The sequence below is a fragment of the Rattus norvegicus genome, chromosome 17 (genome assembly GCF_036323735.1).
Source record: "Rattus norvegicus strain BN/NHsdMcwi chromosome 17, GRCr8, whole genome shotgun sequence".
NCBI lineage: Eukaryota > Metazoa > Chordata > Mammalia > Rodentia > Muridae > Rattus > Rattus norvegicus.
Window position 1 is genome coordinate 13,837,052 of NC_086035.1, and position 26,114 is coordinate 13,863,165.

The window sequence follows — 26,114 nt, forward strand, 5'->3', positions numbered from 1 at the left end:
TCCCTTTTAGAGCCGTGTGTTCCAAAGACTCTATGATTAGATTGTTAGACTCTGCATCTGTTCCCATTTAGTGCAGAAGAAAGTCTTTCTGATGATGACTGGATAACAGACGGATCTATGAGTATAGCAGAATATCATTAGGAGTCATTTTATTGATATATATATATATATATATATATATATATTTGACTAGTAGTGTTTTGTTTTACCCTAAGTCTCTGGGCTGTCTTGTCTCTGGTTCTTGGTTACCCAAGTAGTGTCAGGTATGGGTTCTGTCTCATGGAGCAGTCCTTAACTCAAATCAGACGTTGGTTGGCTACTCCCACAAGTTCTGTGCCACCATTGCCCCGGCACATCTTGCAGGCAGGACAGATAGGAGGTCAAAGGCTTTGTGCCTGGGTTGGTGTTTGTTTCTTTTTTGGTAGCTTGTATGTAGAGTACCTTCCCACACCGAAGACATTAGAACCTAGGGATGGATGAAGGATCTATGTAGGTAACAGCCCCACCTCTCCATGTCCAATGGGTTGTGTGGGTGTTGTCCTCAGCAATGGGGCCCTGATGCCAATTTGTGGAGAACAACCTATTGTCCTAGTAACAGCCTGGGTTGTTTTGTGGATTTCTATGGGACCCCTTTGGCCAACAACGCAACTGAATGCAACTCAGTACCACTACTGGAAGCCTTGTTTGGTGACAAGAGATGGCCGATAGAGACTCTTTCTCTATCATTATCAGAAGACCCTCAGTAGGATCACCTTCATATATTTTCAGGAAGTTTCCACTGCACTAGGTTTCCACATCATCTCTCAAGTGCCCCTCACTTCCAGATGTTTCTCCCCAAATTCTCACCACCTACTCTCTTCTCCTTTCTCCAACCGATTCTCCTGTTTCTGTCCCTCCCCTCCTCCAGCCCACCTATAAAATCCATTCTATTTCCCCCTCCCAGGGAGATCCATGTGTCCTTGCTAGACCATTCCTCTATCCCCAGCCTCTCTGGGTCTATTGAATCCAATATGTAGCTTGCTTATCATTTACTTAATGGCTAATATCCACATATAAGAAAAACACTCCACACCATATTTATCTCTCTGGGTCTGGATTACCTCACTCAAGATGATTATTTTTCTACTTCCATCCATTTGCCTGCAAATTTTATGATATCACTGTGTTTTTTAATAGCTGAGTAATGGTCCGATGTATAAATGTATCACATTTTCTCTTTATCTATTCTTCTGTTGAGGGGCATCTAGGTTGTTTCCAACTTTTGGCTACCATGACTAGAGCAGCAATGAACATGGTTGACTGAATATCCTTGTGATAGGCTGGAGCATTTTTTGGGTATATCCCCAAGAGTGGTATAGCTGGATCTTGAGGTAGGTTGATTCCCAGCTTCCTGAAGAATTGCCATATTGATTTCCATAGTGGTTGTACAAGTTTGTACCCCCATTTTTCCACATCCTAGCCAGCATGAGCTCTCAACTGTGCTATTGATCTTAGCTATTGTCACAGGGGCAAGATGGAATCTCAAAGTAGTTTTAATTTGGGTTTTCCTGATGGGTAAGGACGTAGAACATTTCTTTAAATGTTTTTCAGCCATTTGAGTTTACTGAAAATTCTCCGTTTAAATCTGTACCCCATTTTAAAATGGGATTATTTGCTTTTTTTAACATCTAATTTCTTGAGTTCCCTATATGTTTTAGATATTAATCCTCTGTTGGATATGGATGCAGTAAAAATCTTTCCCAATTCTGTAGGCAGCTGCTGACTGACAGTGTCCGTTGCCTTACAGAAGCTTTTCAGTTTCATGGGGTCCCATTTACTAATTTTTGCTCTTACTGCCTGAGCTAATGGTGTTCTGTTCAGAAAGCCTTCTCCCATGCCACTGAGTTCAAGGCTCTTGCCACTTTCTCTTCTATCAGGTTCAGTGTATCTGGTTTTATGTTGAGGTCTTTGATCCACTTGGACTTGAATTTTGTGCAGGGTAATAAATATGGATCTATTTTTAGACCAGTACAATTTGTTGAATATGCCATCTTTTTTTTTTTCCAGTGTGTATTTATGGCTTTTTTAAAAAACAAAAACCAGGTGTCCATATGTGTGTATACTTATGTCTGAGTTTGATTTTAGTGATCAACGTGTCTGTTTTAATGCCAATACTGTGCAGTTTTAATAACTGTAGCTCTGTAGTACAATTTGAAATCAGGAATGGTAAGAGCTCCAGTAGTTCTTTTATTGTCCAGGATTGTTTTAGCTATCATGGGTTTGCTTGTTTATTTGTTTGTTTTCCCATATGAAGTTTAGAATTGCCCTTTCAAGGTCTGTAAAGAATTGTGTTGGAATTCCCAAGGGGTTGGCATTGAATCTATATATTGCTTTTGGAATGATGGTCATCTTTACTATGTTAATCCTACTGCTTCATGGGCATGGAAGGTCTTTCTATCTTCTGATACCTTCTTCAATTTCTTCAAAGACTTAAAGTTTTTATCATATAAGTCTTCTGCCTGCTTTTGATATTATTTGAGGCTAATGTGAAAGGCGTTTCCCTGACTTCTTTCTCAGTCCATTTGTCATTTGTATATAGGAGGGAGACTGAGTTTTGTGAATTTATGTTTTATCCAGCTACTTTGCCGAAAGTGTTTGTCAGCTCTAGGCATCCCACCAGTGCATCCCACCAGTGTTATTTTTAGGGTCATTTATGAATACTATCATATCATTCACAAGTAATGATACTTTGATTTCTTCCTTTCCTATCTGAATATCTTCTATCTCTTTCAGTTGTCTTACTGCTCTAGCTAAGACTTCTAGTACTATATTGGGTAGGTATGGAGAAAGTGGACAACCTTATCTTGTTCCCGATTCTCGTGGAATTGCTTTGAGCTTCCATTTAATTCGATATTGCAATAGGCTTGCTGTAAACTGCCTTTAATTTGTTTACATATGTCCCTAGTATCCCTAATATCTCCAGGACTTTGATCATGTCTTTTTTTTCTTTCGGTTTGTTTATATGGTGGATTACATTTATTGATTATTATATATTAAACCACTCCTGCATCTCTGGGTTGAAGCCTATCTTGTTATGCTAGATGATGTTTTTAATGTGTTTTTAGATTCAGTTTGCAAGTATTTTAGTATCTATGGTCATAAGGAAAATTGCTCAGGAAATCTCTTTCTTTGTTGGGTTTGTGTGTGGTTTTGGTATCAGGGAACTGTGGCCTCATAAAATTAATTGGGCAATGTTCCTTCTGTTCCTATTTTGTAGAAAAATCTTACACTCCATGTGTGCTATGGAAAGTTCCCCACGGCCCAGGTCCTTCCTCCATGCTGTGTAACAAAGTCATATTTTGGGATATCATCTCAAGGGATGGTCTTGATTTTGCTGAGTCACTGTAATCCCATCCCTCTCCATGAACAAAAGGTTAGCTGGGGAGTCAGGATAAGGCTGTTCAGCAGGAGACTTTCTCAGTGACTTCCTCCTTGGGTCTTCTTGGTGCTCTCCAGAGCATTCACTCTTATGTTAATCCACTGCTCTCCTGGGGGTGCTTGTTTCTTTCTCAGCCCCGCTCTGATTGGTTCACTGGCTCAAGGAACCATTTCCTCAGCCCATACAACTTCCAGAGTAGCCTCTGGCCAGACTGTCAACATCAGCCCTCCCTCAGGTCTGTGAATCAAGTTCTCTGAAGGTTCTTAGGCATGTTCAAACCTGAGAGTCATAGTGCTAGGTATTAGTTGATGGCCTTTACTCTGTATGCCATTGTTGTGTCAGTATGTGTGGTACACACACACACTCCTGGTGCAAAAATATAGGAGAAGAGACAGAGAGAAAGAGAGCCAAGAAGTCACAGTCTCTCTTCATCCTGTGCCTTAGGAGCCCTTCTCAGTGTTGAGTGCTGCTTCAGGTGGGCACCTGTCCTTGAAGACCTTTCCTGAGCATGTCCTCACACACACCTTTAATTCCAGTGTGTTATATAGTCTTCTGGTTCGTAGATTTCTGAGTTATGGTTTTATCTTTCTTCAAATAAGATGTTTTGTGACTAGAGAGTCATCCTGAGATCTTGTGGTAAGGGTCTTGAAGGTCAAACACCAGGGCTCAAGAAGCCATGTTGACACCTCTGGGTGCTTGCTGTTGTGTTGATTTAAGAATGTTCCTCATAAGTTCATGCCCTGGGAGATTCATTTTCCATGTGGCAGTTGCAGGAGGTGAGACATTTACAGGGAAGCCCCACGGCTGGGGAGATGGCTCAGTGGTTAAAACACTTGCCAAACAAGCAAGACCCGAGTTTAGATCCCCAGAACCTGTATAAATGCTGGGTGAGCATGGCAGCTCACTTGTAATTTCAGCCATAGATGGTAGAGTCAGATGATTCCTCGCTGCCTTCACCCCTATCCCCCAAGCAGGCTGGCTACTAAGACAATCCTCATAGGCAAGCTCTGGGTTTGATTTCAAGACCTTAGCTCAAAAGAATAAGGTGGAGTGAAACAGGAAGATTTTGGACATCAGTTTCCAGCTCCACATTTCATGCACCCTCACATATGTCCTCATACACACATGAGCATACATGTACATATATATGCATACCACACACACACATATGAAAAGATAAAAAGTCAAGGGAGTGGGTCCCAGTGGGAGGTCCTTAGTTGATGTGATTTTAGGAGAGGCAGAAGAGTCCTGGGCTCTCTGGTTTCCTAGTCTGAAAATTGAGCTCTTTTTCCTACCTGTTCTTCCAGCAGTTCCATGGACCATGAGGCAACATGGGCAGGTAGGACCATCACCAGAAGCTGCACCATGGAGCTTGGCTCTCTATCCTCTGTCTGTCTGTCTGTCTGTCCCTTCCCTCTGACTACTCCTCTTTCTCTGTCTCTGTTTTTTTCTTTGTGTTTCTGTCTTTGATTCTCTCAAGTTAGCCCGCATTGAGGTACTTTGTTATCCTAATGAACAATGGGCTAATACCATCTCAGGGGACCGTGTAGGCTTAGAATGTTGCTGGGGCTGGACATGTAGAACTACCTCACTATCTGAGGAGGGCGGAACATATCAACAGGGAGAATGGAATCAGTTTTAACCTTGAACTTCCATGTCTCCTGTAACTCATGAACACCAAAACCTTTTTCTTGTCCATAGACCCTGGTGCTTTTGTCCCTAATCCTCAGTCTTCACAGGAGCTTCTATAATTCATGTCCTTGGGGCTCTTGGGGTTGCAGGACAGAACTGCTGTGGTAACCCTTGCCATGAAGCTACTCACAGTGACAGTTGACCTCTGTGTCAGCACATGACTGCCAGGGCCAGGCAAGAGTCCTCCAAATCTGCAGACAGTGCCACAGTGAGTCACCTTTCCCAGCACTGGCTTGGCTTCCTGCCTCTTGCTTTTGCAGAGGGCTCAGACTCAGAGCTGAGGTCTACAGCAGGACTCCCACAAAAGAGTGTCTCACAGTCTTGGCTGTTAATGCTCTCTTCTGAGTGGCCTTTTTCCTTTATTTTTCTTTTTGCCCCAGATGAATCGAGGCTCTCAGTCTCTGCAGATCACAGCCCTTTCCTGACGGCTCCTATTTTATTTTACCCCCATACCCTCCTTGTTATTTTGTTCCTTTCTAGCAAGCTAGCTTGGTGCATTTTGTCAACCTGCTTTCTGTTGCAGGAGCCGTGCCCACCTCTTTGTGTTCTTGCTTTTAGCAGGTCTTAGTCAGAAAGCCAATTTCATCCGGTGCCCTTGAGTTGTTATTTTTAATAGTGGCACTGTTTTCCCAGACTCCATCTATTTCCCAGCAGAAGCTCTCAGCAACTAGATGGGGGTTGTGACTATGTGTGGAAGGGGGTGCGCTGCCCACAGAGTCAGAAGAGAGCGTCAGATACCCCTCTCTGTAGCTGGAGTTACCACTTGTGGGCCACCTGACATGGGTGCTGGCCAGTGAATTCAGGTCCTCTGCAAGAGGCATGGGCCTAACCACAGAGCTCTCTCTCTCTCCAGCCCCTCATTTGACTTTTAAAAACATTTTTTATTTTTATTTTAAATTATGTTCATGTCTGTCTGTCTGTCTGTCCATCTAAGGGTAGATTTGTGGACGTGAGTGAAGGTGTCCTTAAGCCGGAAGAGGTCACTGGATCTCCTGGAGCAGTAGCTACAGGCAACTGTGATCTTCTGGACAAACTCACATGCAAACTATTGAGCCAAGGACGTCTCTCTAGTCCTCACGTAACGAAATGGAAACTCAGAGAAGGTCACGGTGACAAACATCCTAGGGACCTAGAGCCGAAACAACCCCATGGATGATTTAAACTTCTGGAGACATGACCAAGAAAAGGAATCTTGGAACTTAAGATTGGGCTCCGTGTAGACAGGTGTCAGACAGGAATAGTGGTTTGAATCTTCTGGGCTTTGGAGAACTTGAAGGAGGTGTTGGTCTTGTACTTCGAAAAAAAAAGTTCCTTGTGAATTGGGAAGGGGCTTAGTCAGTAAAAGCAAAGCTCTTGCCTTGCGAGCCTCAGGACATAACCTATATAAAAAAAAAAAGCAAGGCATGATAAAAATGCTGGGACAGAAGGATTCCGGAGACCCGTCGACTTGTCAGATTAGCCTGCCTGGTGAACTCCAGGGTTGGGAGAGACCTTGTCTCAGGAAAACCAAGGTGGGACAAGTGTTCCAAGGAAATGGACTGGAGCTTTTCCTGGGGCTGTTGTGTGGACGTTATGGACACACACACACACACACACACACACACACACACGCGCGCGCATATGTGTTGCTGAGGGTTTCAATTCGTAAAGCAACAATCTTCAATTTAGTTCTGAGAGTTTGCAGCAACTTCTTTGAAATCCTGGCTTGTCAAGGGATATACTCCAGGTTGAAGGTGAACAGTCTCCCATAGATTCTTGTGTTTGCTATTTGGTCCCTAACCTGTGGTGCTGTGTCTGGGAGGTGGGTAGTGGAATCTTTAGGAGGTGGAGCTTTACTGGAGGAAGTGGCCCAGTGGGAGGCAGAATGAACCTTGGTTTCTTATGTTGCCTTGGTCAGGGGCATTTTATAACATCCATAAGAGAGGCTAAGAGTACTTGTGAGGGGAATTCTGTCAGCTTGACAGGGTCTAGCGTCACCGAGGAGACAAGCCTCTGGGCATATGTATACCTGTGAGGGATTACCTTGATTATCTTGATTGGAAGGTAAGACCTACTGTGAAGGTAGGCAGAAGTTCCCTTCTGTTCTAGGGTCCTAAGAAAGGGAGCTGGCTGAGCACTGGTACTGTCCATTTCTGCTTCCCGACTGAGGATACAGCATGACCAGCCAACTGCTGCCACACCTTCTCCATGAGTGAAATAAATCCTTCTGTAAGTTGCTTCTGTGAGGATATTTTATCAGAGCGATGAGAACAGTAGCTATTACGGTCCATTTCCTTTACTGTTCCATGGGGCAGTTTTCTTCGCAGCGCTGGTTAGCTCTCAGAGGCTTCAGTGGTACACCCTTCGGAGAAGACGGATTCCATTTCTCTGCATCCCTTCCTTGCAGATGCAGAAATAGACTTGTAACTGAGAACGTGAATGATGTAAAAAAAAAACTTTTACAGGCAATTGTCAAACAAATATTGATATTATCCGTAACTACAACTTCACGATTGCTTCAGTATTTTTGACTCTTTCTTGAGTGAAGAGAGTGATCTGGTGTCCCTCTCTTTAGCTCAGACTGGCTTGGGACTCACTGTGTAGCATAGGTTGGGTTCAAAACCCAAATCCTCCTGTCTCAGCTTCCTGAGTTACTAGGATTATACACATGCACTTCCCCATCCTTCTTTTGATGTGTGTATTGGGGACTAGACTCAGATTCTTGTGTTTTCATGGGCAGCCCATTACTGACTTGTCTTCTGGTCTGTAGCCATATTTTTCTGCTGCAGTCTAGAAATGAGAACTTTTGGAGCAGCCTCCATAAAGCATAGCAATACCCTAAACACACCCATTCCGCTCTGTCTGCTCCCTGCCGTTCACATGAACGACGACCAAAACTCACATTGAAAGTTGTACCCAATCATGAAGGAGTTCGACATACCTGCACTTCTGTTGATTCTTTTCCTCATCTTGTGGCAGCCTACGTGTTCCTCTGCATTGTCTTCATTAAGTTTCTGGACTCTTCCTTGCAGCAAGCGTCTGTGGGTGGTTAACTTGGAGCCGTCCCCTTCCCCTCCCACTTACTCGAGTGGCAGTCTGGAGCGGAAATCAGATATTCTGGTTTGGTTGCTTCTCATCTGCAGACTAAGGTGGCTGCTGCGGCACGCCGTCTCGTGGTGTTTGGTGTTGGAAGAGCTTCGGTGCTGGGCCAGGCTTTATCCCTTTGTAAGTAACCGAGCTTTGCCCTCCCACTCATGTAATACCTTTTCAGGAGGAAATTACAATTTGATCCATAGAAACTGTACATGGTGGTGGTGGGGGGCGGTGACGCTGTGAGATGCACACAATGTTCCAGCCGAGATAAGTGTCTTCATTGCTTCAGACATTTATCGTTTTTCAAACAGAAGCCTTCAGGGTTCTCTCTTGGAAATACTTTGGTTATGGTATTTGTGGTTTTTGTTTTGTTTTGTTTTGTTTTGTTTTGTTTTTTGGACAGGGTTTCATGTAGGTTTTCGAATTCGTTATTTGGTGAAGGGTGGCCTGGAGCTTCTGGTCCTCCTGCCTCCACTTCCTGAGTGCTGGGATTTCAGGAGTGCATCATCACCACACCTGGCATGAACTGGGCTGAGGACTCAACCAGGGCGTTGTGCATGCTGGGCAAGCACTCTGCCAAGTGATCCACCTATAGGATCTCCTTCAGCCCAGGCTGGCCTTAAACTACCTGTGTAGCCAGGAAATGGCTTTGGACATCTAATCTTCCCTCCCCCATCTCCCAAGTGGGTGACAGGAGTATGCCACTATGTTGACAACTTCAAACATAGGATGTACCACTAAACTCATGCTGCTGCTGCTCCAAGCGACAGCAGGGTTCATCTCGTCTAAGTATGCCTTAGTACCCACTGATGAGCCTTCTCACATCCCTCCCCACTACTCTTCCCGGCCTTGGTAACTGGTGTTCCATTCAATACTTTCAAAGCCAGAACATTTTTCCATCTCCACATCCAGGGGGATCCAGGGGGATCATGTGGTGTTGGCTGCTCCGTATGTGGCTTTTGTTAATGTAACACAGTATCTCCAGGTCCACCTTTGTAGTTGCAAATCACAGGATTTCACACTTTTCACGAATATGTATATATATATATACATATGTAATATATATAATTTTCTGTAATTACTTATCAGTTGACAGTTATTTAGGCTGGCATTCCATTCCATGGTTAGAGGGAATGGTGGCATAAGGACATGGGGGATGTCTTTTTGGCATGCTGATTTAAGTTCATATATATTTATAAGCCGGATTTCTAGACCATATAGCAGTTTTATGTTCTGGGGAATCTACATGCAGTTTTTAATATCAGTTGAATTCATTTAGATTCCCACTAACACTGTGTTAGTGTTTTTCTCTTCTCTCTATCTTTGCTGGCATTTGTCAGCTTTTTCATTTTTGGTAACCGTCACTGTCTCTGGGATGGAGCAATATCTTGTTAATTAATATCTTGAAATTAATGTTTTAATTTCCATTTTTCTGATGATTAATGATGATGAACATTTTTAAAAATATTTTATTTCTAATTGTGTCCACGTGCATGCACGTGCATGCATTGCCTGTGGAGGCCAGAAGAGGGCATCGGATTCCCTGGAGCTGTAGTTACAAGTGGTTATGGGCTACTAGATACCAGAACTGAGTGAACTTGAATCCTGTAAGTGCTTTTAGCTAATGAGCATCGTTCTAGCCTTGCCTCACGGTTTCTATTGCTCAGATAAAATGCTATGACTAAAAGCTACTTGGTGAGTAAAGGATTTATTTCACCTTACAGGTTATAAGTTTATCACTGAGGGAAGCCAGGGCAGGAACTTGGAGGCAGGAACTTGGAGGGAGGAACCAGCACAGAGGGGTGCCACTTACTGGCCTGCTGCTCTGCACGGTTTACTCTGCCCAGTTTCTTACAGCACCCAGAGGTGGTAGGGCCCACAGTGGCCTGGGTGGCCTCCCACATCAACCGTCAATCAAGAAACTCACTATAGGCATCCCCACAAACCAAGATGGTGGGGTCAGGCTCTCATCTCTCCTTCTCCAAAATAGTTCTAGCTTGTGTCAGTTGACCTAAAACTAGCTAGCCCAAGCCCCCAACATTGTTTTTACAATGCTCATTCTAACTCGGGGGTAAAGTGTTATCTCACTGGGGTTCTGGTTTGCATCTCTCTGATGATAACGGATGTTGAATACCAGTTGGCTATGAATGTGCTTCCTTTAGGTACATTGCCCATTTAAAAATCAGATTTCTTACTGTTCATGAGATTGTTTGAGTTCCCATGTGTTTTAGATCATCAACCCTCCTCAGATGGACGGTCTGCAAATGTTTTCTTATGTCCCCTATGTTATCTCTTCCTTCTGCTGATTGGATCCTTTTCCTTTGGCAAAGCTTTTCCATTCCAATCCCATCCCCCGTGCTTCTGAAAATGTCTCCTGTAGTTTTGGTGTCTTATCCAAAACCTCACCACTAACACACCCCCCATGTGGTAATCTACACCCGAGTTTTCTAATACTAGTCTCAGTTTCAAGTTTAATTGTTTTGGGTTGATTTCTTGTCTGTGGTGGAAGATGAAGTTCTAGTTTCATTCTACCCTCCTTCCCATCTCCTACCATTCATTGAGGATCCTTCTTGTGTGCACTTTGTATCTTTGTTGAAGATTGATTGGTATATTGTAGGTATGTGGGTTTTATTCCACTGTCTTTAGTCTTGCTCCTCTGTCTACTGTTTCGATGACCATTGTCTTTGGGTCACCATCACTGTGACGAGACACCAGGACCAAAGCAACTGGCGAAGGGAAGAGAATATTTCACTCACAGTTCCATGTAATAGTTCATCATCAAAAGCGGCGAGGGCAGGAACTCACACAGGGCAGGAACCTGGAGGCAGGAGCTGATGCAGAGGTCATGGAGGGATGCTGCTTACTGGCTTCCTCCCCATGGCTTGCTCAGCCTGCTTTCTTATAGAACCCAGGACCACCAGCCCAGGAATGGCTCCACCCACCACTGGCTGGGCTTTCTCACATCAATCACTAATTAAGAAAATGCCCTACAGGCTTGCCTGCAGCCTGATATTATGAAGGCATTTTCTTAATTGAGATTTCATCTTAACTGATGACTAGCTTGTGTCAAGCAGACATAAAGCTAGCCAGTACAACCACTGCTTATAACCATTGCTTTGTAGACTCTTTTGAAGCAGTCGGATATGGTGATGTTTTCACCAAAGATGACTTTGTTCTCTGGCTTCTTTTTTCTGTCACTCTATATGGATTTTAGGATGATGTTCTTCTGTGGGAACGTGGTTGATATTTTCATATGGACTGCATTGAATCTGAAGGTTTTTGTGGGCAGTGTGGACATTAATAGGATTTCTCCTTCCCATCTACAAACCAGGGATGTCTTTCAGCCTGTGTGTCTTTCAGCCTTCCTCCATTTTTTTTTCCCATAAACATTTCATTATTCTCAATGCAGAGAACTTTCATCTCTTTAATTAACATATTTTTTGGAAATGTTATTTTTGGTAGGCATTATAAACGTCTTTGTTTCCTTGCGCTCTTTTTCAGGTAACTTGTTATGGGTGTGTAGACAAGGTATTGATTTGATTGCATTGATTTTTGTATTCCGCTGGGCTGAATTTGTTATCACTATTAATTACTCTTTATTTATTATTCTGCTAGGTGTGTGTGTGTGTGTGTGTGTGTGTGTGTGTGTGTGTGTGTGTGTGACAGACAGATTGATTCTTTCCTTTCCCATTCCGGTGTGGTGTATTTCTGTGACTTGCCAGTTGTCCTGGCTGGGACTTCCATCTCTGTGTTGAACAGCAGTGGTAAAAATGCACATCTTTACCAAATCCCAGACCTTAATGGGAATGTATTCACCTGTGGACACTCCCCATGATATTGTGCAGGAGCATCAGGAGGTTTCTCTCTTAATCTCTTCCTCCTGAGATGAAGGTATTAGTTCCACATATTCGTGAATGAATGTTTCTTCCTATTTTCTCTGAGAAAATGCCAACACCAGTGTGTTTCTAGCATCAAATATTTTCATTCATTCATTCATTCATTCATTCATTCATTCTTTTTATAGCATTGGAGGTTGAACCTAGAGCCTCACACATGCCAGGCAAGTGTTCTACCCCCAAGCGACATCCCAAGCCCCCTTTTATTTATTCTTTGGAGACAGGTTTGCACTAAGTCACCAGTTTGCACTGGTCCTACACTCACAGTGTTGCCTGGGCAGGCCGGGAGCTTGTGATCCTCCTGCCTCAGTTTGTGGACTGGCTTGGATTCCCATCACAACAGTGCTGACAGTGTTCTCCTATCTCTGCTGCACTGTTTTCTGCTTTGGCAGTTCTGCTATGCTGGACCTATGTTAATGTCGCCACAATGGTGGTGCTGGTGTTTCCACCGTCCCAGAAACCAGTGAAGTTGGCATCTACAATTGCCCTGGGTAGTGGACTGCGTTCATCTAACTTTTTGACATTGGTCATGGGCTTCACACATCTCTGCAATGTGGTGAGGTATCTGTGGTGACTTTGATAATGGTGGTCATCACATAAATAGGTGACATTTGGCCTGTTAGTCACAGAAGCACACATTGGTTTCTGCGGTGAACATAATTCTGAAGTACTTTGGAAAATGTACTGCTAAATAAAATGACAAATGCCAATAGGTCATTTTTAGGAAAGTCAAACACAGTACCTATCTGCGTGCTCAGGATACTTTACTTGCGGATGAGAGTTATGAGTGTGTGTGGAAGTGTGTGCACAGATGTGTGTGCACATGTGTCTATACTTATGCCTGTGTGTTTGCCTGTATCTGCAGGAGTGTGTGTGTGTGTGTGTGTGTGTGTGTGTGTGTGTAGGCCAATTGTTGCCTTTGAGTGTCTTCCTCATTCACTCTCTACCCCACTTTTTAAAAAAGATTTATTTATTTATTTTATGTATACAAGCACTCTGTTTTCATGCACAGCAGAAGAGGGAATCGAATTCCACTAAAGTTGGTTGTGGGCTACCATACGATTGCTGGGAATTGGATTCAGGATCTCTGGAGGAGTAGCCAGTGTTCTTAACTGCAGAGCCATCTCTCTAGCCTCTTCCGGCCCCCTCCACTGCACTTTTCGAGAGAGGGTCACTGAACCCAGAGCTCACTAATACAACCTTGCTGGCTTCTCAGTGAGCTCCAGGGATCCTCCAGCCTCTGCCTTCCCAGAAATGGGATTAAACGCATGTGCAAACATACAGTAAGCATGTTTGGCTTATTTTACATGTGTCTGGGGGGACCAAACTCAGGTCGTCATACATAGAAGGCAATCATTTAATGACTGAGCCATTACCCCAGTCCTGAGAATTATGGTTCCAATAGAGACCTAATGAGACTCCTGGAGTAGTGGGCTAAGAGTAGGATCCTGGCATTGGCCTTAGAACTCACACGACTCAGATGGTTCAGCTGGAGACATTCTGTAACCTTGACATTGGCAGTGGTGGGCCAATAACCTTGACACAGGGGCCGATGGCATTCTGTAACCTTGACACTGATGTTGGTGCAGTGGAGGGAGGATCAGCCACATCTGCAGCTGCAGAGACACAGTTCTGAAGTGGGTCAAGTGTTACATAAAGTTATGTAACAATAGATGACAAAGCCAGACCCAAGTTTGGGTTTTCTGCATAATGCAAACAAACTCCCTTCCGTACCACACTGTGAGGTGCATTCAGTTTAAATTTAAAGGCGTCTGTGTCTTCTAGTCTTCCCGGGGCTTACAGCACCAGTGCCGCTTCCCTTATCATGACTGTAGTCACAGTGTTTGTCCACTTGTGCTCACTCGTGGGCGAGGTTGATCAAAGTCATGCATGGCAAGGAGTGAGTTTGAACTTCCGGAAACTTGTGGTGAGCAGTAAAGAGGTTTTCTGCTACACTGAAGTGCTCTGTGGCTTACTCAAAAGCCCATAAATATATTTCCTAAGTAATGAAGGTGTCCTGATTAGTTTCATGTCAACATTACACAAGCTGGAGACATTTGGGAAGAGGGACTCTAAACTGAGAGAATTCCTCCAGAAGATGGGCTTGTAGGCAAGTCTATAGGGCATTTTCCTAATTAGTGGTTGATGAGCGAGGGCCCAGCCCATTGTGGGTGGGACCACCCCTGGGCAAGGTGGTTCTGGGGTAGATAAGAAAGCAGGCTGACCAAGCCATGGGAATAAGCCAGTAAGCATCACTTCTCTGTGGCCTCTGCATGAATTCTTGACTCTAGGTTCCTGTCCTGTTTGTGTTCCTGTCCCCCTTATTTCCCTCAGTGATGGATTGTGATCTGGAACCGTCAGCTGAAGTAAACCTTTTCCTCCCCAAGCTGCTTTTAGTCACTGTGTTTTATCACAGCAGTAGAAACCTAAGATAGAAGGTTAATGTTAGTGAAAGTGTTGGTTGTAAAGTGGCCAAATTCTTTCTTTAAAAATTCAAGAACCTTCAGAAATTTTGTACACATCCAGGAACATGGTGTTCAGGTTGAGGGGCAGGAGGCAATCCCATTGAAAACATGTTTTAGTAATATTAACATAAACATTTAAGATTTCCACATCTTATAGCGTATGAGGTATGCTTTAATAAAAGCTTTGAGAACTATACGTGTAAAGACAAAGGCAAGGCTTACAGGTTTGATTAAAGTCAAGGTTTTTGTCAATCTGGGCACTTAAGATGTTTCCTATAGGGGTTGGGGATTTAGCTCAGTGGTAGAGCGCTTGCCTAGCAAGCGCAAGGCCCTGGGTTCGGTCCCCAGCTCTGAAAAAAAGAAAAGAAAAAAAAAAGATGTTTCCTATAGAGACAGGTTTAGGTTTAAGGTTTAGGGATTTTAATAGAGACATAATCACACCCAGAATTACATTAAAATTATTTATCCTCTTTCTCTCCGTGTGTGTGTGTGTGTGTGTGTGAGAGAGAGAGAGAGAGAGACAGACAGACAGACAGAGACAGAGACACAGAGAGACAGAGACAAAGAGACACACAGAGAGAAACAGAGACCCAGAGACAGAGAGAGACAGAGACACAGAGAGATAGAGAGACAGAGACAGAGAGAGACAGAGACAAAGAGACACACAGAGAGAAACAGAGACACAGAGACAGAGAGACAGAGACAAAGAGACACACAGAGAGAAACAGAGACACAGAGACAGAGAGAGACAGAGACACAGAGAGAGACAGAGACAGAGAGAGACAGAGACAAAGAGACACACAGAGAAACAGAGACACAGAGAGACAGAGAGAATAGCAGTATACACATGGGAGTCGGAGGACAGCTTATAGGAGTTATATCTCTCCTACTATTCCTGAGATGTGGGTCTCAGGGATTAAATTCAGGGCAAGAGGCTTGGCAGCACACACCTTTAACCACTAAGCCGTCTTACCATTCCTATTTGCATGGAATTTAAAGTACAGTGTGACATAAGAAATGTATATTGCTTCCCCAGCCCCTACATCATTAGGACATGTCTGTTGCTCTCGGTTCCCAGGGCTCATGATCTATTTCTTCCCCTTACAGTACTTGGGATGCATCGAAGTTCTGCGCTCAATGAGGTCTCTTGACTTCAGTACAAGAACTCAGGTTACCAGGTAAGCTCTCTTCAAAGTGGATGCCTGTGACTTTATTTCTGAAAGGAAAGAGCTCAAAAGTTCACAACCAAGGGATTTCTAGAAGAAAGCTCGATCCTTCCAATACTGGAGACTGGTGATGGATTCAGGGCTCACAGTGTTAAAATACAGATGTATCTGCCCATGCGTGGAGAGTTATGTCTCTTGTTGGGAACACCATGATGGGCACCTGACCCTTCTGGGATATTTTTTAATTAACTGGTAAACAATCATAATTAAGGGATAACTGTGTGTTCATGTTTGTTTCCCTAATGTAGAAACCACTAGTGCAAGATCAGTACTAAAATCACCAAACTACATTCTTTCTGAAAAAACGAAGACCAAGATATCCAGAGTGAATTTCCAAAGTGCATAGGGAGAACAAATTTCACAAGGTTAGAGGTGGAAATATTCATGGGGGTCATTTAGGAAGGACGTTGACCTTTTAAAGTAGTTCATTTCCAATTTATATTTTAGGTTGTATACAAAATATTGAGCTTCATGGTGACATTTCATTTTCATTAGTCTTGTAGTATAAAATACTGGATTTCATTATACTTTCATGCATACATGCTAATTTAATGTGTTCACATGCACCTCCTGTCATTCTCTTTTGACCCTCTTTCCATTCTAACTTGTCCACTTCTGTCCCCAAATACTCTTTCTACTTTAATGTTGAATATATTTAAATCTTTATTCTACAAATGAGAGAAAACATGTGATTTTTGTTTCCTTCCCAATTACCCTTTCTGTTCCCCTTGTCTCCTTCCCCGGCACGGCCCCTCTTCTACTTTTATCACTCACACACACACACACACACACACACACACACACATGCATGCACACACAGAGAGACACACACAGACATACACACACATACACACTCACATACACAGACATATACACACATACACACATACACATATAGACATACACAAACACACACATACACACTCACATACACACATATACACAGACACACACACATACACGCAGACACACACACAGACACACACATATACACACACAGATACACACATGCACACACATACACATACACAGACACACACAGACACACACACATACACATAGACACACATATACACACACATACACACACACAGACACACAGACACACACATATACACACACATACACACACATACACACAGACACACAGACACACACATATACACACAGACACACACACACACACACTTCTGTTAGTTTGACTTATTTCACTTAACAGGGCAATCTCTGGTTCCCTATATTTTTCCCACAAATGACCATAATTTAAAGTATTCTAGCATTCTAAACCTCTCATGAGCCAGGACGGAAGCACTTTTCACTGAAACATTATAGCTAAAAAGAGTTTCCAACAGAGTCCAGCTTTTTTTTTAAATGCTGACTGCCCATTATGTTGTGGAAGAAGACAGCAGAGGGTGTGACACAGCCTCACTCCTGTGGCTGGGGGTCTCTATTGCACCATTTTGTGCTTCTCTGAGTCAGGAAACCACATTTGAAGGTTTGAATCATCACACGTCATCATTACCTGTTAATGCCTGGACCTCTGTCGTACACAATGCCTGTGCCTCTTCACTTGAGAAGTCCACGGTCAAGCGCTGACGTTTCTCTTCTCCCTAGAGCAACTCAAGACACTTAGTGGGAACATATCAAAACCAGTGAACTAAAAACAAAGGACTCCATCCCCATTTGGGTTGTGAAAAGACAGAGGAATTCTGTTTTGAAGTGTGAGTTCCCAAAAGAAAAGTCTGTTTTCTGGTCATTTCCTCATTCACTGTGCTCAGGACTGCAGGGACAGCAGAGCAGAGAAGAGGCTTTTCAGGGGAGGGTGAGAGAGGTGGAGTGAGCTTCTCTCACAGGCTAGGGTTCTCACTAGGGGCTCATGAGAGGGTTGACCATGGGGCTGGGGACTTTTCAGAAGTGTTGGAATATGGGTTAGGGCAGATGGTATTGATGGTTATTGATGGTTAAACCAGGAGGGGAAAGAACAGTATTTGTGATGATTTGATGATATGGGGTGGGGGGGCGCTTAATCATGGGAAGAAGGCTCCACTGGGGCTGGTTTCTCCTTCTTGTGTCTTAGAGACAGTAGATAAGATGGCTGTCTTAGAGTGTCCTGTCACCGTGAAGAGACACAATGACCACGGCAACTCTTATAAGGGGAAACATTCACTGGGGCTGGCTTACGTCTTCAGAGATTTAGTCCATTCTTGTCATGGTGAGACGCATGACAGCAGATGGGCAGCCATTGTGCTGGAGAAGATGCTGAGAGTTCTACATCCAGATCAACAGGCAGCAGAAAGAGAGAGCCCGGACTTAGCTTTAGCTTTTGAGACCCTCAAAGGCTACCCCAAGGAACACACCTTCTCCAACAAGGCTGCATCTATCTCCTGATCCTTCTCAAGTAGTGCCACTCCCTAAGGACCAAGAATTCAGTATATGAGCCTATTGGAAGTGGGGGGGTTACATCCTATTCAAACCGCCATGATGGCCATGTTTACTTTGTTCTCATTGACAAAGAATGCATTGTTACACATGCAGAGTAATCCCACTGTCTAGGGATATGTATGATGTTCATGTTCATCTGTATGATGGCTGTCTTTGAAGTCTAGTACAATCATTTCTACTGGGTTTCCTCTTTGGATTTCTGAGGCGCTTTTGTTCTGCTGATGCAGTTATTAAATTCTCCCATGAGTTGTGCTGCTGAGGAACATGAGCTGTCTGCTCTGCCCAGATGCCCAGTGTTGAGAAGCCAGATGACCCACAAATGACTGAGGGTCATTTAAGGGAGTACCACCCTGTTCCTCTTGGGTAGTAGTAAGGGGAACAGGTTGGGAGCCACAAGTAAATCATTCCAGTTTCCACTAAGGTGAGGACTTTCTCCTTAGGGACCTGTGGGTGGAATGCAAGTGGGCAGAAGCACTCACACCATAGAAGAAAATAGATGACTAGCACTGGTGGGTATAGAGTTTGGATGTTTTTCACCAGTCCCATTCAACTCTGTGAAAATGCTTCAGCTCACTAGGGCAAGGAGAATGTCAATCATACGTTCAGAAAAGCTGGTGTTGCATTCTGGTTGCAGCAGCATTGCCTTGGGTTTCATTAGACTTTTGAAAGCTTTCCTTCCAGTGTGGAGCTTTTAAGGCCTTGTTGGTAATTATGTTAACAGTGCCTGCTTATCTAATTAAATACTTCCTCCATGATTTATATAGCAAAGATATTCTTGAAGGGTTCAGGGAACTTAGCATGGTCAGATTATAGAGACACTAGGTGAACTTATTTCTAAAAGTATTCCAGCCATGATATTTGGGTTCATTTTGTAGGCAAATAACCTCTATGCACCTGTTTACTAAAATTTAAAATGTAACTTTAAAATTTTACCCATATATTATTTGGAGGCACCGACAGTGGTTTCACAGACCTTTTTCAAGGTAGGTTTAGTTTCATTTTGTTCCTGGCAACTGAATTTATTTATTGCTTTTTTTTCAAATGATAGAAGTTATGGATTTCCAACTAAAATATGACTTTTAACTGTTTTCTAACTAATACAGAACTTTAAAAACGCAAGTTTAATTGCTTCTATGTAGCGTGTAGTTTTGTCTACACTGCCTTGTGCTCCTGGCCGGTCTCATACGTGCACCCCTGGGCAGAGGCTTTGAAGTCGTCGTGAGCTCATGGCATGGCTGTGAGTCTGAAAGTGGACAAGAAATGCCTTTGTTCACTGTTGTGTTAAACTTTGTTACTTGAAGTTCCCCAAGTCCAAATTTTTGGACAGCAGAAAGTCGTGAATGTCTACATCATACAATTAAAATCCCGAGTCCTCAGAAAGGTGGCTCAGACCCAGAAAGTTACAAAGGCCCTTCTGATGCTTAATATTGATTGGCGACTTCAGTTATCAACCAGAAGTCACACCCCAGTTGCACAAGATGCTAAGGGTGTGTGGTCAGGCCCTAAGTCAGGTTCACAGGACAGCAGATGGAAAAGCAGAAGTGAGGACCTTCCTTCTCCTCACTCCTCATGCACATCCAGGGGGTGATGGTTCTTTTTCATTGTCAGATCAATGGGATTTGGATCACCATGGAAACTCATGGAGGAGTCAATGAGAATGCTTCCAGATAGATTTAACCAAGCAGGGACAACTTACCTTGAATGAGGGCAGCGCTATTCCCAGACTGAATAAAAAAGAAATGGGGTTGATTGGGCTTCAGCTCTTTCTGCTTCTCAGCTGTGGATGTGGCATGGCCAGTTGTTGCGAGCCCAACTGTAAGCCCAAACAAGCTCTGTCCCCTAAAGCTGTTTCTAGTTATGTGTTTGGTCATAGCAATGATACAACCTCTCTCCTTAAGAATAATCACCAATAAAAGAAAAAAAGAAAATATGACTGAGGCAAGCTGGCTGAGCCCTTTTCTGTGCTAAGCTAATTAAATGCTTCTCAGACACCAGCTCTGTGGATTCCTAATCCTACCGAGGAGGAGGCACCATCCAGGATGCACTTCGGTGCTGGGGAACCTGAGTAAAGCCATGTGCTCAGGGTCACCCAGCTGTAAAGTCCTGAGTCCAGGCTGCCCGGCTCTCAACCTTCTCAAGAGGCTGCCTCTGACAAGAGCAGAGGGATCCTTCTGGAATCATCTGTCTGGGAGACATTTGAGCTCAACGGCGGAAAAGGAGCAGTGACGGAGGTACACTGTGACACAAATGGGCCTTTGTCCTGAGGATTATAAATACATACCATGCCAGATGGTCCTTACAGGGAGCACAGGGAGGAGCACCACGGATCTGTGGCACGGATGCTATTTAAACCTGCTTCAGCCACCGAGGTCCCTGCGAGCTCCATTTTTAAAATTTCTACATGAGTGGGCTCCTTTGAGAAAATAAATAAGTGGACTCATTTCCAAAGCTGTGGCTTCACGGGCAGTCATTGCTTTGCATGGTTCTGAAGTTAAAAATGAATTTCCCAAAGACTTAACAAAAATGGTTTTTCAGGGAATGAAGAATAATTCTTCCCAGAGTGGGCTCCTGGACAGAATTAGCACCTCAAAAACACGTTGGAAGCTGTGACGCTCATGTGGTCCACCTTGTTCCTCGTGCCATGATCATGGGACTGTAAGGTAGCCTGAGGTTGAGAATGAGTAAGACCTGTGGGCCCATACTATCACCATGGCTGTCCCAGTCATTGCCACACAGTAATATCTTGCCTAACTTTCATAACTGAGAAGAATCTGGAATCCTAATCACAGTTAAGGGTCTGAACAGAACATCAGATCAAGGTGAGAACCCTATTTTACAGGACAGAGCCCAAATCCTTTCCCCCCAGGCTTGTTTTTTGTGTCCTAACATCAAGGCTTAGGGCCAGGTAAGTGCAGTGTACCATGATCTCTAGAGCTGACCCACATCCTCACTGGGTACCAACTGGAAGTTCTACCCAGAATGTATTTGTGCAATCACGTACATTCAGTGAGTGCGGTTCAATGAGTAAACCTGCCTCATCCAATCAGGTCCAAACAATTGCCCCTGTACTCCCTCTTCGGTGAGACTGAAGGAGAAACTTGCCAGCTGTCTTCGTTAGGGTTTTACTGCTGTGAATGGACACCATGACCAAGGCAAGTCTTATAAAGGACAATATTTAACTGGGGATGGCTTACAGGTTCAGAGGTTCAGCCCATTATCATCAAGGTGGGAACATGGCGGCATCCAGGCAGGCATGGTGCAGGAGGAACTGAGAGTTCTACATCTTCACCTGAAGGCTGCTAGCAGAATACTCCCAGGCAGCTAAGACAAGGGTATTAAAGCCCATGCCCACAAGGCCACACCTACTCCAGCAAGGCCATACCTCCCAACAGTGCCATTCCCTGGGCCAACCATATACAAACCGTCAGATCAGTGTTTGCTGCTCCCTCTTCAGAGAAGTGTTCCTGGACTCCACCTGTCCAGGGAGGCCCTCTACCACATTCCCAAATTAACAGCCCTTCACCTTCATGAGTGCATGAGCCCATTGCCCTGAATCTGGACCACCAAGGGCCTCTGCCGAACCTCCTGTGCTTGGCACAGACTTAAATGTAAATACCAATCGATGGGAGACCAGAGCACACAAATATTCCAGCTGCCGGAGGCCAGTGTTCCAATGTCACCTGAGTTTCATTCCAAAGGCAGAGCACACACATGCACAGGTAACACCCAAACATGGGAACACGGAGTCCTTCCTCCCTGCCTCCTCTCGTCCTTGTTGGGGGTGTGGGGTGAGACAGTCAGGCTGGAAGAATCTTAGGACAAGTACATTTAGAATGGGCAGGTTCATTCCCAGTCCAGAGACAGCTATTCTGAGTTGCCTGAGTGTACGGGGGCCAGAGAGGGCCAATTCACACTGGTGTTCTCTCTCCTCCATTCGGAGACTTGCTGGGCTTCGGGGGAGCTGGCTATAAAAATAGACTCGCTCCTTTCTCTGGCGCAGCCGACTGAAATCAACACAGGGGTTGCTTTGTAGTGAGAGGGAGAATTTGGGATCCAAGAATCGACTTATCCTACTTGTAAGGGTGAAATGGTGATACGCCCCCTTCTCAGTCCTAAGGGAGCAGGTGGACACGGGTCACCTTCATCAGCTACAGCGTGATAGGTGGCCAAGTACGGAGTATAACATGTTTTGTGTGGTGGGTTTATGAAGGCAAGACTCCCTAGTATTACCTCACCTGGTGTTTCTCAAATGAGAAAGCCGCCCTAATCCAGTTAATGTCACCATGACTTCAAGAACACGAAGCCCCTGGAATAATTCCTGCACACATAATAGAGTTGGTGTCATTCACCCCCAGGAGAAAATAACTATCAGGAGCCCTGGATAAAAGGTGTTCAGCACCCAGCAAAGGTGTCATGGGGCCACATAATCCCCAAGACTCCCACTGGCCCAGACCTCACCGGTCCTTTTCCCTTTCCTTCAACTTCCACACAGGAACCTACTCGTGGTGGGGATGCGGCTGGAGAAAACAAACACACTGAAACAGCACAGGCCACTGGTTAGGAAATGTGCCCTTTCTTAGCCCACTGTGCTGATGGGGTGGAGGGTGGGGATGAGGACACTGCGACTCACAGGTCTGAAGGCAATGGAGTGAAAGTTTTACCGGGTTAGAGAATGTGAGAAGCCAGTGGGTCAGCTTCCATGGGAATGCGGGCTTTCTGTCATTTTTGTTGTTACTGAAGACCAGCCTTAGTCAGTGATAATCTGTTAGGATGCATGGGATTTTTTTTTTTTACCTTCTTGTATCTGCTGAGTCCTGTTTTGTGACTGATTATATGGTCAATTTTGGAGAAGGTACTATGAGGTGCTGAGAAGGAGGTATATTCTTTGTTTTTTTGTTTGTTTGTTTGTTTTTTGGTTCTTTTTTTCGGAGCTGGGGACCGAACCCAGGGCCTTGCGCTTCCTAGGCAAGTGCTCTACCACTGAGCTAAATCCCCAATCCCTATTCTTTTGTTTTAGGATGAAATGTTCTATAGATATCTGTTAAATCCCTTTGGTTCATAACTTCTGTTAGTTTCTCTATGTCTCTGTTTAGTTTCTGTTTCCATGATCTGTCCATGTCTGGGGGTGAGTGAGCTGTTGAAGTCTCCTACTATTATTGTGTGAGGTGCACTGTGTGCTTTGACCTTTAGTAAAGTTTCTTTTATGAATGTAGGGGCCCTTGTATTTGGAGCATAGACATTTAAGATTGAGAGTTCATCTTGGTAGATTTTTCCTTTGATGAATATGAATATGTCCTCCCTTATCCTTTTTGATAACTTTTCATTGAAAGTCAATGTTACTCAATATTACAATCACTACTCCAATTTGTTTCTTGGGACCATTTCCTTGGAAAAAATTTTTCCCAGCCTTTTACTCTGAGGAAGTGTCTGTCTTTGTCTCTGAGGTGTGTTTCCTGTATGCAGCAAAATGCTGGGTCCTGTTTATGTATCCAGTCTGTTAGTCTATGTCTTTTTATTGGGGGATTGAGTCCATTGATGTTGGAAGATATTAGGACCTATGATTGTTGTTTCCTATTATTTTTGCTGTTAGAGGTGGAATTATGTTTGTGAGGCTATCTTCTTTTGGGTTAGTTGAAAGATTACTTTCTTGCTTTTTCTAGGGTGTAGTCTCCCTCTTTGTGTTGGAGTTTTCCATCTATTATCCTTTGTAGGGCTGGATTTGTGGAAAGATATTGTGTAAATTTGGTTTTGTCATGGAATATCGTGGTTTCTCCATCTATGTTAATTGAGTGTTTTGTTGGATATAGTAACCTGGGCTGGCATTTGTGTTCTCTTAGGGTCTGTATGACATCTGCCCAGGATCTTCTAGCTTTCATAGACTCTGTTGAGAAGTTTGGTGTAATTCTGATAGGTCTGCCTTTATATGTTACTTTCCCTTTCCCCCCTTACTGCTTTTAATATTCTTTCTTTCTTTTGTGCGTTTGGTGTTTCAACAATCATGAATTTCTTTTCTGGTCAACTCTACTTGGAGGTCTGTAGGCTTCTTGTATGTTCGCGAGCATCTCTTTCTTTAGGTTAGGGAAGTTTTCTTCTAAAATTTTGTTGAAGATTTTACTGGCCCTTTTTGTTGGGAATCTTTGCTCTTTTTTATACCTATTATCCTTAGGTTTTATATTCTTATTGTGTCCTGGATTTCCTGGGTGTTTCGGGTTAGGAACTTTTTTCATTTTTTATTTTCTTTGATGGTTGTGTCAATGTTTTCTAGGGTATCCTCTGCCCCTAAGAGTCTCTCCTCTCTCTCTTGTATTCTGTTGGTGATGCATCTATGATTCCTGATCTTTTTCCTAGGTTTTTCTATCTCCAGGGTTGTCTCCCTTTGTGCTTTCTTTATTGTTTCTATTTCCATTTTTAGATCCTGGGTGGTTTTGTTCAATTCCTTCACCTGTTTGAATGTGTTTTCCTATGATTCTTTAAGAGATTGTTGTGTTTCCTCTTTAAGGGCTGCTTCTACCTGTTTACCTGCTTTGTCCTGTATTTCTTTAAGGGAGTTATTTATGTGCTTCTTAAAGTCCTCTAACAACATGATGAGACATGATTTTAAATTAAAATCTTGCTTTCCCCGTGTGTTGGGGTATCCAGGACTTACTGTGGTGGGAGAACTCGGTTCTGACGATGCCAAGTGCCCTTGGTTTCTGTTGCTTAGTTTCTTGCATTTGCCTCTCGACATTTGGTTATCTCTGGCATTAGCTGGTCTTGCTGTCTCTGACAGTGGCTTGACCCTCCTGTGAGCCTGTGTGTCAGCACTCCTGGGAGACCAGCTCTCTCCTGGCAGGATTTGGGTCTGGAGAGCTGTGGTACAGGGTCAGCTCAAAGTGCAGACAGGAAACTGGAAGGATTCTGACCCAGACTGCTCCTTGTTTCCTGTTTCCTGAGGGCTCTGGGTGGGTCCCTTGGAGCAGAAGTGGTTGTCTTACCTGTGCTCTCAGGTGTGTCAGCGCTCCTGGGAGACCAGCTCTCTCTCAGCAGGATCTGGGTACAGAGGGCTGTGGCACAGGGTCAGACCCTGGTGCATCGTGTGTGTGTGTGTGTGTGTGTGTGTGTGTGTGTGTGTGTGTGTGCGCGCGCATACATATATGTCATAGCAAATGTGTGGAAGTGAGAGGACAACATGTTGGAGTAGGTTCTCTTCTAATACATGGGGCTTGGGACTTGAACTTGGGTATTCAATCTTGGTGACAAGCTTTCCATCCTCTGAACCATCTCACTGGCCCCGAATTTTTATTTTCGTTATCTCCTCTTGGCAGATCTCATTGCCTTAAACACACGCACAGTGGCATGTACTACTTCTAGGTTAAGAGAAAACTTGTCCCCATCCCTCAGCACTTACTTGTAGTGCAGAATTGTATTTACAGAAGCCATCTGACAGTGTGTGATGCTGGGATGGTCAGAGAGAGGCCACAGTCTTTAGTATGTCACTGTGTTGAGGTTATTCTCCCCCAACCACTACCACCACAGTGCCCTCCTGGCATCTCTCCTGTCAGTCTTTGTTGTCACCACAACTCGGGTCTGTTTCAGGTCATACTTCCTTCTTGTTACCAGGGATCACCAGCTCCTCCTGGTGACCACTCTCTCTCTCTTTTCTAACCCTTGTCTTTGATTTTCTTTGTTCCAATTGTAAAAAGGTGTGCTTATGTATATATGTATATATATATGTATGTATCTATGTATGGATGTATATGTCTGTATGTGTGTTTGTGTGTATGTATGTATATGCACATATGTATGTCTGTATATATGTATCTGTGTATCTATGTATGAATGTATATGGTCTGTATGTGTGTATTTGTGTGTATGTATTTGTATGTGCATGTGTATGTGTGTATATATGTATGTATCTATGTAT

General features: G+C 43.9%; 1 protein-coding gene across 1 annotated transcript in view; it reads left to right on the forward strand.

Moving 5' to 3' along the window:
- The window catches only part of Shc3 (SHC adaptor protein 3), a 120,454-nt gene that overhangs the window by 33,072 nt on the left and 61,268 nt on the right, over positions 1-26,114 (forward strand). Inside the window, exon 2 of the mRNA NM_001105743.1 lies at positions 15,651-15,721. Coding sequence (NP_001099213.1) covers positions 15,651-15,721 — 71 coding nt within the window. The remainder of the gene's footprint in view (positions 1-15,650; positions 15,722-26,114) is intronic.